Raw genomic sequence first — 12,699 nt, forward strand, 5'->3', positions numbered from 1 at the left:
TTAGGGCGCCTTTAGATCGGGCTCCTAACAGATCTAGAGTGCCTAAGCCTTTGGAAGTACAGCTGAAAAATGATGCTAGAGAAGTAGGCTTGTTAACAGCACAGATAGCAGAGGTAGGATATCCCAAGTCTCCTCCTTGGTGTAATCCACCTGTTAAAGTATGTTTTACGGCAGGAGGGAAAAATACCTTACCTAGTAGGGTAATGAAAAGTGAGTTTTTAAATCATGCTGCTCAACATCATGGGAAACATGATTTTACAGATGGCTCCAAATCGGCTGCAGGAGTTGGAAGTGCAGCTGTGGTGGGGGATATTGTTATTAGAAGGAAACTCCCATCCTCTTGTTCAATTTTTACTGCTGAGCTGTACGCAATAATTCTCGCAGTCCAACATATTTTTAAAAATGGCAACCAAAATAGTTTTTATACAATTTTTATGGATTCCAATAGTGTTTTACTCTCATTAAAACAAATTATGCCAGGCCATCATCTTGTACAAGAGGTGCAGGACTGGTTAGTACTTCTGCAGTCTAGGAAGAGTTATCAGTGTTCACTTCTGTTGGGTCCCTGCCCAGGTTGGGGTGGATGGGAATGAACAAGTAGATAAGGCAGCAAAGGAAGCTTCAGGGCTAAGTAATCCATCCCCCTTGAGTATTCCTTACAAAGATCTTAAAAGTGAGATTCATCTTTACTGTAAAAATAAGTGGCAAGCTCGATGGTCTGAACTGACCACCAATACAAAATTGAAACAAATCCACCCATTGGTGGATAAATGGTCATCTTGTAATTCTACAAGTAGAAGGGATACCATATTATAACTAGGCTGCGTATTGGCCATACACATGCAACGCACAATTATTTAATGAAGAGTTGGGAAGGGAGACAGGCCCCTCTTTGTAATACCTGTCAAGTGACAATGGATGTTAAACATATTTTAGTCGATTGTCCTGTTTTTAATCTTCAGAGGAGGACACATTTACTCCAGGACAAACCGTTAAGAGATATACTGGGGGAAAACTGTAATACCCTGAACTTGAGAAAATTTATACAAAGTATTGGGTTATATTACGAGCTATAAGTGTTAGAATAGGAAATGAAGTGAGCGATTGGTTTCCGGTGAGAGTGGGGCTGAGACAGGGATGTGTGATGTCGCCGTGGTTGTTTAACTTGTATGTTGATGGAGTGGTGAGAGAGGTGAATGCTCGAGTGCTTGGACGAGGATTAAAACTGGTAGGCGAGAATGATCATGAATGGGAGGTAAATCAGTTGTTGTTTGCGGATGATACTGTACTGGTAGCAGACACAGAAGAGAAACTTGACTGACTAGAAACAGAATTTGGAAGGGTGTGTGAGAGAAGGAAGTTGAGAGTTAATGTGGGTAAGAGTAAGGTTATGAGATGTACGAGAAGGGAAGGTGGTGCAAGGTTGAATGTCATGTTGAATGGAGAGTTACTTGAGGAGGTGGATCAGTTTAAGTACTTGGGGTTTGTTGTTGCAGCAAATGGTGGAGTGGAAGCAGATGTACGTCAGAGAGTGAATGAAGGTTGCAAAGTGTTGGGGGCAGTTAAGGGAGTAGTAAAAAATAGAGGGTTGGGCATGAATGTAAAGAGAGTTCTATATGAGAAAGTGATTGTACCAACTGTGATGTATGGATCGGAGTTGTGGGGAATGAAAGTGATGGAGAGACAGAAATTGAATGTGTTTGAGATGAAGTGTCTGAGGAGTATGGCTGGTGTATCTCGAGTAGATAGGGTTAGGAACGAAGTGTGAGGGAGAGAACGGGTGTAAGAAATGAGTTAGCGGCTAGAGTGGATATGAATGTGTTGAGGTGGTTTGGCCATGTTGAGAGAATGGAAAATGGCTGTCTGCTAAAGAAGGTGATGAATGCAAGAGTTGATGGGAGAAGTACAAGAGGAAGGCCAAGGTTTGGGTGGATGGATGGTGTGAAGAAAGCTCTGGGCGATAGGAGGATAGATGTGAGAGAGGCAAGAGAGCGTGCAAGAAATAGAAATGAATGGCGAGCGATTGTGACGCAGTTCCGGTAGGCCCTGCTGCTTCCTCCGGTGCCTTAGATGACCGCGGAGGTAGCAGCAGTAGGGGACTCAGCAGTATGAAGCTTCATCTGTGGTGGAAATATGGGAGGTTGGGCTGTGGCACCCTAGCAGTACCAGCTGAACTCGGCTGAGTCCCTGGTTAGGCTGGAGGAACGTGGAGAGTAGAGGTCCCCTTTTTTGTTATTTCTTGTTGATGTCGGCTACCCCCCAAAATTGGGGGAAGTGCCTTTGGTATATGTATGTATATATAATTGATTTTATTTATTTATTTATTTATTTTACCCTTTTAATCCCTATTTATTTCACATCTAGATTTTATTGTATGAAAGTGTTACGATTTGTATTAAAGGTTAAAATGATACTAAATGGTGTGAGTGTACAGATATGATTGAATGATTTTCGTTATATAGTGCTGAATGGCCTTTGATGCCCCAGTGCTTGGCTTAATGCCTAAATCCTATATTCAATTCAATTAAGAGTTATACTGGGGGAAAACTGTAATACCCTGAACTTGAGAAAATTTATACAAAGTATTGGGTTATATTACGAGCTATAATTGATTTTATTAATTTATTTATTTATTTTACCCTTTTAATCCCTATTTATTTCACATCTAGATTTTATTGTATGAAAGTGTTACGATTTGTATTAAAGGTTAAAATGATACTAAATGGTGTGAGTGTACAGATATGATTGAATGATTTTCGTTATATAGCGCTGAATGGCCTTTGATGCCCCAGTGCTTGGCTTAATGCCTAAATCCTATATTCAATTCAATTCAGTTCATGGTTTGCTCCCACAATCTATCGAAGGAGTCGGCCAGGAAGATATTGGAGTCCTTCCTAATGTCAGGTACCCGGACTCTCGAGTTTCTTTCGCACCTCGTTTTCAACCTATTGGCGAACGCACTACTCAAGAGGAGGGATACCGTCATAGGTCGGTTCCATAAGCAGGTGCCGAAAGTGGTCTCTCAGTTGAGGAATTCCACTCTCGAGGGTTCTTCTGACTTTGTTCCGGAGGATAGAGAGGGCTGCTCAGTGATGTAGGAAATCGTCCAACGATTCTGTCCTCCATAGGGCCATGACATCTCGGTCCTATGGTAGACCTTCCCAGTCTTTTTGGCCTCAGCAAGCACCTTCCTCTAACCAGTCAACTTCTAAGTCCTCGGGACCTTCTAAGTTGTCAAAGCAGCCCTTTTCACTCCAAGGGACAGAAAGTGTCCAAGTCCTTCAAAGGAAAGAAGGGAGGGAAGGGAGGTGGCCAAGGTGGCCCCTCACAGTAGGAATGTCATTGCTCTTCACCTACCACCTGTGGGAGGATACCTATAGCGCCGCTGGCAGAGGTGACACCTTCATGGGGCAGATCCCTGGGCAGTCGATGTAATCCCCTAGGGTATCGCATCCTGTTCCTTCAATCTCTCCCTCCTCTGACTCAAGATCCAGTGCATCTAGGCTTCTATGCAAAGGGATCCGCAAAGGAGTGGGCCCTCAGGGCCGAAGTCCAGACCATGTTGCAGAAGGGTGCTCTCCAAGATGTAGTAGACAGATATCCAGGCTTTTACAGTTGAATTTTTCTGGTGAAAAAGATGACTGGAGCCTGGAGACCAGTCATCTCTCCCCTCTGAACAAGTTTTTCCAACTGACTCAGCTCAGAATGGAAACAGCAGACACGGTCATCCAAGCGGTACATCCAAGGGACTTCATGTGCATACTGGATCTGAAGGACGCATACTTCCAGATCCCAATACATCCGTCTTCAAGGAAGTATCTCGATATTCATTCACGAGGGAAAGACATACCAGTTCATGGTTCTATGCTTTGGTCTCACGACAGCCCCTCAGGTTTTTCCAGAGTGGAAATGGAGGCACAGGGAACGAGAAGGAGAGGGAGACCAAAGCAAAGGTGGATGGACTGTATCGAAGATGACCTTCGATCAAAGGGATTAACTGGTGATGAAGTGTGGGACAGAGGTAGATGGAGAAAGCTGACCAGAAACATCAACCCCACATAGAAGTGAGAAAAGATGCAGACATAGAAGAAGTAGTGGTAGTTCGCCCTTGTGTCATCTTGGGCTCACAGGAACGGCATCCGTCTTCTAACATATCTGGACGAGTGGCTGGTCCTGGCAGACTCAGAGACATGCCTTCTTCGCCACCGAGACATGCTTCTCAAGTTTTGTCAGGATCTGGGGGTCCTGATAAATCACAAGAAGTCATCACTGCAACCCTTACAGAGACTGGTATATCTCGGAATGATCATGGACACCGTCCTAGAGAAAGTCTACCCATCAGATGAAAGAGTACACAGGCTGAAGGAAGTGGCTGCTCCCTTCCTCAGGAAAGAAGTTCTTCCGGCCTCTCTTTGGTTGAGTCTGTTAGGCCACCTAACCTCTTTCATACGTCTTGTTCCAAACGGCCACCTTAGGATAAGATTCCTGCAGTGGCAGCTGAAGTCCGTGTGGAACCAACACTCCGACCCATCGGAGTTGATGGATGGTAGACGAAAACCTTCAATGAGGTCAGAATCTTCTCGTTCTCCCTCCGGATTAGATGCTCTTCTCAGATGCATCAAAAGATGGGTGGGGGCTCACTTGCTATACCATACAATCTCCAGCCTTTGGTCAGAATCAGAAAGGTACCAGCACTTAAATCTTCTAGAGATGAGAGCAGTCTATCTGGCTCTTCATCAGTTCCAACAGTTGCTGGCAGGTCACTCTGTGGTGTTGATGAGTGACAACACCACAGTAGTGGCTTACTGTACATAAACTAGCTGGGTGGTACCTTTCGCAGCCTCTATGCCATCTTGCAGTAAAGATCCTCAGAGAAGAACATTCGGTGGCTCTATCAGCTCTATCTGAGGGTTCTTGATCGTAGATTTGTGCCCTTTCAGCTTGTGAGTCTTCGTTCTGTAACCAACGACCCAGATCAGTTGTTACTTTACCCAGTGAGGAGTTTGAGATACTATCTTAAATGCACTGCAGCAACACGGCCCAGACTAAAATCTGTTTGTTAGCTGAGGGAGAGTAAAGAGGAGGATCACAAAGAACACAGTTTCCTCCTGGATTTGCCAAGTGATCGAAAGGGCCTTGGCTTCGGATCCTCCTCAGGCTCGTCGACCTAGAGCCCATGACGTCAGGGGAATCGGTACTTCCCTGGCATTTAAACGCAACTTCTCCGTGTTGCAGGTTCTCCAAGCTGGTGTGTGGAAAAGACAAATCACATTCACAGCCCATTACCTCAAAGACATGACCCAGAGGAGACTCGATACGTTTACTATCGTTCCTATGGTCCCTGCTTAATAAGTGGTTTAAGATACCTCAAGCTCGTTGATGGACAACTAGTAGTTGGTTGAGGGCATTGGTTACCCGGGTTAAGACTGGGATGAAAGAGAAGGATGTCTGGCTTTCCTTTCTTCATCTTCCCCTCCCTTGGGATACAGGACCCTGGGTCCCTCTGCAAGTTGGCTTCAATCTCTGCAGGTAATTATCACTTCCCTTGTGTAGCCTTGTATAAGTTATAAAATTGTTATACTGTCCACATCCGAATTGCTCTCAGCAAGGGAGTAATGGGATACGTCTTGTTGTTTTCTTATATAAACTTAGACGTTCATACAAATAACAACCTCTAGTCTACTAAATTGCACAGGCCGTGAGTATGCTCAGGTGTCAAAGTTTTCCGTAGATCACATTCATGTACTTGGTAAAAGCGGGTCAATGTCCATGCCAGATTTAGGACTTCCACCCCCCTAAGAGTGAGTCATCCACATAAATAACGGATGGTTTGTTAGTATGAGAACAAATGACAAATTCGGAGATAATTTGTATTTTCCTCTAATTAATACAAACCTGGAGTTATTTATATAAATTGGCCGGCCATCACCTATCCCCCTGAAGTCCTGCCTGCAATAAAAAGTGACGTCTCACCGCTTTGAGAGTATATATAGTGGTGGCTGGGTACCCCCCAGCCATCCCCAGCCTACCCGCTAAGCTGTTAGGTAGGATTGCCACCTCTCAATTTAAGTCTCATGGCTACATCCAGCTGTCGCTGAAAGAATATCCACATAAATAACTCCAGGTTTATATTAGTAAGGGAAAAATACAAATTATCTCCGAATTTGTCATTTTAGGTATATTGAATGGTTCAAATGTATTTGGCTGTACAGTATTTCATTGTGGTTATACTGTAGCTTTATCATGAAATTCAATGTGGTGTTTTTGTAGGGTTTGGAACGAATTCGGTGATTTACATGTAATCTGTGACTCTTAACACAAAATTTTCACGAAACAAAAGCCATGCCAGAACGAATTAATTTTGTGTTGTGAGGCATTACTGTACATGGAAGGTATAAATGAATTAGAACAATAAAATACTGATGAAAATTCATAATTGAATATGTTTTATTGTTTACTTATGAAATCTGGCCATTAATTGGAAGTTTTCAGCTTGAAAGTTGCAATTTTTTTTATACATATTTTTATCAATTGTTTTTTATTAAGCTATACAGTATATTATTTGCATTACCGTTTTCTTTTTTCTGTAGAAATATACGAGAAATGGGTTAAAGAGTTCTTTGAATAACTGTTCAACGGTGTGACTAGTGATGACTGTGGGCCTGGGCACCTTGCCCTCCTCCAGGCTGTTTTGGACTTTAGGTAGAAAGAGGTACTTTGCCAATTTTCTTGTTGGAAGGGGAAGGTGATGTTATCATCTATCTGTGGACAATCTTCAGTCAAAGGGGTTTGTATTGGCAATATTAGATTGCCCAACAGGGGTCAACAGCACAGCTAAGGTCATGGGTATTGTGGAAGTCACTTGATAATTTCTCTTTAAGCCATACCCTGCACCTCCTTCCTTGGGGTCCAGTTGCACTCAGGAAATAGTCATAAGTACTCTACAACTAAATTTTCACTGAAATTATTAGTTTTGGCTCTATTTGATTGATGGTTTTATGATGAAGAAACTAAATTTCATAACAAAATACAATCTTTTCTTATAAACCCATCAATCATATTACTAGTGCTCACCTTCAATCACAGCCAATCTTGCAGTTGTATTAAGATGGCTTGAGGATGGCTGGTTGAGAGTTCAGGAGTCCATAGTGTTGATGGATGGGTATTTTTTCTGAGATCTGAAAGGCTAGAATTCTGGGAATACCAATAATCATAAGTAGGGGCTTAAGAAAATAGATGGTTTATGTAAAATATTTTTATTAGGCTATTAAAAACTAAGCTTGTCAGTTTTGTTATGATTATATAATATGAGTCATTTGAAATTTACAGGCTCGAGATTGAGGGACTTATGCATCCAGATGACTGGATGAAAAAGCACAAAAAGAAGAAGAAAACTAATGATACTAAAAGAGTCAGTCCCAAAGGTAATTTGTGAAATATGGTTTCTTATATACCTGTAGCTGTTTCCTCTAAAGCATTTCCCTAATTTTGTCTTAACCCATATATGTGCAGAAAAGATGAAGGTTCTTGAAATTAAATGGTTTTCAGATATGATATAGGTTATGATGTTTCCATGCCATTAATCAATGTTTGAGAAGTTTTCTCAAGTATTCTTCAATTAATTGCAAAAAATTTACGTTGTTCCGTAACTGAAATACAAACCACGCTATTTAATATGGGTATTACTTTCGGCGTAGCTGAAATGACGAGCCATTAGAATTTTAACGAGGGTTTACTACCCCCATCGCTAGTTAGCGGGGGGTAGGGAGGGGTAGCTTGGTCCCCCCCTCACACACCTGTGTGGTGAGCTCACTTTTACTTTGGCTCGGGTGGTGATCGGACGTGTCCGCTTTCACCCTCGCCTCTTTGACAGCCATTAATGCTTTTTGTCTTTTTACTTACTTTTTCTTATACTTGTAATATATATTTAAACATTCTTTATGTTTATGTATATATTTGTGTATAGAAATATAGTAAGTTTTCTTTTCAGTGTTTGTGCTGTGTGTGTGTGTACGACAACGTCACCGGCGTAGTGCTAGGCCACTGCGGTTTCACGTCATGTGGTGCGGCCTCTCCCTCTTGGTCCTTCGGTCGTTTCCTTCGGCTTTCCGTTAACTCGGCCGCCGTGGGGAATCGTCATCGCTGGACTTTCTTCATTCATCTATTATCTTTGCTGTTCCTCCTTTCCTACGGGGAACTTGGATTCTCAGCGAAAGGAATGTGGGAGTTTAGATTGACTATGGTCTCTCTCTCTACTCCAGGTCGTTCACCCCTTACTATTACTACGTACTATTACGGAAGCTTCTTTCCCGTTGCGGGTTGGGTTGCTATTCCGTTTATTTGTCTCAATTAATTTCAATGAAATCTAATTGTATTTTTAACTTTTCAGCTTCTCTGTGGAGAACACTTCCTTTCGGGGGTCAGTGGTTCTTACTATTTGTGATCATTCTTAGATGAATTACATAATTATAATTCTGTTATAATTCTGTTTTTGTTACAGTTCTATGCCCTCCCCCTTCTCCCGTGAATGTCAGTGGGGGAGGAGGGCGCATACTTAATTTTTAATTCTTATGTTTTGCTATTCCCTCGGGGTTACTCTTCGGAGTTACTCCCGGGGGAATTTCTGTTAAATAATTATTTAACTTTATTTTCCCAGTTAACTATGCAGTTTTTCTTTGTTTGACTAAAGTGTGCCAACGAAGCAGAGCTTTCGTGTTTGTGCCTGGGGAGTCTGCTGTCACTGCCGTCTCTCCTGTGACAACTGTCAGCTCTTCAGTTCATCCTAGAATGCTAAGGAGGTTCACCTCCAGGGGTAGTTAACTTCCCTTCCGAGGGAGGTTCCCTTCCCAGGTGTGAGAGCTTCCCCCTGCAGAGGGGGAACTTCTCATACCTTATTAATTCCTGGATGGGTTTTCCTAGTCCTCAGGCGGTTATGCTCTTGGTGCTGAGCGACCGCACTTGTAACCATGCTCAAGGAGCTGAGCGGTTGCAAGGCCGGGCGCGTGAAAACTTCAGGTGGCTATGCTCTTGGGGCTGAGCGGTCGCACCTGCAGCTATGCTCAAGGGGCTGAGCAGCTGCAGGATCAGTCTTGTGACCTCTCTCATTCGCGAGGGAGGCCACTCTTAAGGACTCCTCTTCGGAGGATTGCTCCTTATACAGTAGGTCAGCTTGCTGATGCAACGGCCCTAAGGGGCGCCATCACCAGTGTCTTCAAGTCTCTTCTACGAAGTGTTCACCTCTGTCGTTCGCGATAGAGGCTACTCATAGAGACCCCTCTTTGGAGGATTGTTCCTGATTAGACCAGCCATCTCCTAGACCTGCTGACCTGCCGTCTCCATTCCTGGCTGTGGGCGCCCACTCACCCCTTTATCCAACGGGCACCGGTCTCTTCGGGGCAAAAGTGGCTTTTTCACATTGTGAGTAAGTCCCTTAAGCGCCAGGTATCCCCTGCGCGCTCGTGCGCAATTGCGCGCAAGCGCTCGCCTGCTGTTCCTGCTGTTCCTGAGACTGCCATCCAGAGACATCCTTTTCCAGGGACTGCGCGCCAATGTTCACCTGCGCGTCAGCGCACAGGCGCTCACCAGTGATTCAGCCTGCGTGTGTCTCCTAATCTCTTCTACGAAGGGCACCTCTCCCGTTCGCGGGAAAGGTCTCTCATAGAGACCCTTCCTCGGAGTATCAAGCAGATCTTCCAGTGTTGAACCAGCTGACCTACCGATCTACCAGCTTAACCTTGAACTGCAACGAAAGACTTCGGCTCTGGACTCTGAAGCAGTCCTGCCTACGGTCCTCATCGGGGGATGACTGCCCTTTTTAAGGCCACATCCCAGTTCCTGATCATCCTGTCAGCTGACCCTGCATCCTAACGCGTAAACGCGCGTGCTCGCCGATGATCTTCTTATGCCAACGATCTTCGTACGCGCGCAAGCACCGACGATCTTCTTTCGCGCGCAAGCGCTGACGATCTTCTTTCGCGCGCAAGCGCCGACGATCTTCTTTCGCGCGCAAGCGCTGACGATCGTCCGCGCGCGGGCACCGATGGTTTCCCGCACGCGCGCGCACCGATGGTTTCCCCCGCGCGCGCGCTGATCTTCTAACGCGCGCGAGCGCCGACGATCTTCTTAAGCGCGCAAGCGCCGACGATCTTCTTAAGCGCGCAAGCGCCGACGATCTTCTTAAGCGCGCAAGCGCCGACGATCTTCAAGCGCCAACGATGTTCTTACGCTCGCAAGCGCTGACGATCTTCTTACGCGCGCAAGCGCCGACGATCTTTTTCGCTGGCAGGTACCGATGGTCTCCCGCACGCGCGCCAATAGTCTTTTGCGCTCGCGCGCACCAACGGTCTTCCGCGCGCGCGCCAACGGTCTTCCCCTCGCGCGCCAACAAACTCCTACGCGCTGCAGCACGCTCCAACATTCTGGTCCACACGGGCTCTTCATTCTGATCCTGCACATCAATATGATTCCTGCGCACTCTATGAAGTCTCGCTCGCGCACGTGAGCATGCGAGCGTTTTCAGCAGTCTCCCGCGCGCAAGGCCAGGGTATTCCCGCGTGCCCGCATCAGCGCTTAGACAGTCTCTCGCGCGCGACCCCGGGTATTCCCCACCGCGCAAGCGCCAGCGCGCTCCCTAGCGCAATCACCATTACCCTCCCCCGCGCGAGGCTGCCGGACATCGCGCGGTAAGGGCGCCATCGCCACATTCCCTCCCCCCCCAAGCACAGAACAGCGCGCTTGCCAGTGGGGGGAAGGTTCCAGAAAGGCCCAGGGACCTGCCTTCCTTATCTTTTTGCAGGTGACTTCCCCTCCAGAGGGAGTGTCTGACAACGCAGCCGTCAGCCGGCAGCCTGGTTTGGGACTCTAATCAGAGTGGTAGCACAGGCTTTTAAGCTGTTCTCTCTGAGTTGAGCCACAAATCCTTGGCTACATCCACTCCCCCGATGAGGAAAAGATGAGTTTCGGACGAGGTAACTTCTACGAGGACGTAGCTGTCTCCTCGTAAGTCTCTGAGGCAGGCACTCTCCCCCCTCAGACTTTTCTCCCTCACCTTCGGACTGTGGTCAGAATCGGAAAAGTGCCGCCATATGAATCTGCTAGAGATGAAGGCCGTCTTCCTGGCCTTTCAACAATTCCAACAAAGACCTGGTGGATCATTCTGTGATGTGATGAGCTACAACACCACAGTAGTAGCTTACATCAACAAGCAAGGAGGTACCTTTTCAAAGCAGCTATCCCATCTCTCAGTAGAGATACTGAGATAGACCGAAGTCCATTCGATTCCTCTATCGGCTTGCTTCATTCCAGACAAAGGGAATGTGCTCGCCGACAGTCGGAGCAGAGCGTCTCAGATAATGAGTACTGAGTGCTCTTTGGATCATTCAGTAGCCAACAAAGTCCTGACTTTGTGGGGTTACCTGACTGTGGATCGGTTCGCTACAGCGCTGAACTTCAAGCTCTTGCTGTATTGCCCCCCAGTCCCAGATCCCAAGGCACTCTGGCAAGAGGCCTTCCAACAACGGTGGGACAGCACCGACGTGTACGCTTTTCCCCCGTTCTGTCTGATGAGGAAGGTGCTCAACAAGACCAGAATATCGGTCAATCTTTCTATGACCCTTTATAGCTACGCTATGGCATCACGCAGAATGGTTTCCGGACCTTCCGCAACTCCTATCAGAGTTACCGAGAGAGCTCCCTCCACGACACAATCTACTCAGACAACCACTGCCAACATCTTTCACAAAGCCGTAGCTTCGCTTCGACCTCACGCCTGGAGACTATCCAGCATCTCCTCACTAAGAGAGGATGGTTGCAACAAGTTGCGAACGGGATGTCTGGACACCTGCGTAGGTCATCCGCAGGGGTCTACCAGGCAAAGTGGCGAGTTTTCTGTGGTTGGAGTCGTGAAGGGGTATCTCTCCACTCGATACCACTTTTCCAGCGATAGCGGAGTTCTTCATATATTTGCGGGAAGAATGCGCCTTTCAGTCTCGGCAATGAAAGGCTATCGCTCAGCCTTAAGTCTAGCCTTCAGGCTCAAAGGAATGGACATTTCTTCCTCGCTGGAAGTTTCCCTTTCTCATACAAAGATATGATCTTACCTGCCCTCAGTCGGAAGTGAGACCTCCTCCATGGAATGTGGTTCAAGTTCTCAGGTCTCGTAAGAGACCTTCCTATGAACCATTACGCAGGCTTCAGATCACCACCTAACTAGGAAGGCGGTATTCCTACTAGCTTTGGCCTCGGCCAAGCGAGTCAGTGAACTTCATGGTCTCTCGTATGACATCGCCCATGCAAGGGGATGGGGGGAAGTAACGTTCAGATTCGTCTCTGAGTTTGTGGCCAAGACACAGAATCCGGGAGTGCCGGATCCTCGATTCGACTCTTTCCGGATTTCGAGTCTGCGTTCTGTAACAGATGACCCAGACCATCCCCTACTGTGTCCAGTAAGGAGTCTGAGGTTATATCTCAAAGAACGGCTGTATTCGTCCCCAAGTGCAAGCTTTGTTTGTGAGCACTGGGAGAACGAAGAGGAGGGTCACCAAGAATACCATCTCGGCTTGGATTCGTAGGGTGATCCATCTGTCCCCGAATCCTGACCCTCCTCCATCATGTCAACTTAGAGCGCATGATGTCAGGGGCGTAGCTACGCCCCTGGCCTTCAAGAAGAACTTCTCAGTGACGCAGGTTCTACAAGCAGGG

At 46.3% G+C, this 12,699-nt stretch overlaps 1 protein-coding gene across 5 annotated transcripts in view; it reads left to right on the forward strand.

The window, feature by feature from the left end:
• The window catches only part of LOC137630438 (uncharacterized), a 304,794-nt gene that overhangs the window by 248,564 nt on the left and 43,531 nt on the right, over window positions 1–12,699 (forward strand). For 3 of the 5 annotated variants that reach the window (XM_068361905.1, XM_068361904.1, XM_068361908.1), the window contains one exon: window positions 7,330–7,424. In XM_068361905.1, coding sequence (XP_068218006.1) covers window positions 7,330–7,424 — 95 coding nt within the window. Of the gene's footprint in view, window positions 1–6,590; window positions 6,713–7,329; window positions 7,425–12,699 lie in introns of all 5 variants that reach the window. The other 2 variants (XM_068361906.1, XM_068361907.1) reach the window with 1 other exon arrangement.

The sequence above is a fragment of the Palaemon carinicauda genome, chromosome 38, assembly GCF_036898095.1.
Source record: "Palaemon carinicauda isolate YSFRI2023 chromosome 38, ASM3689809v2, whole genome shotgun sequence".
Lineage (NCBI taxonomy): Eukaryota > Metazoa > Arthropoda > Malacostraca > Decapoda > Palaemonidae > Palaemon > Palaemon carinicauda.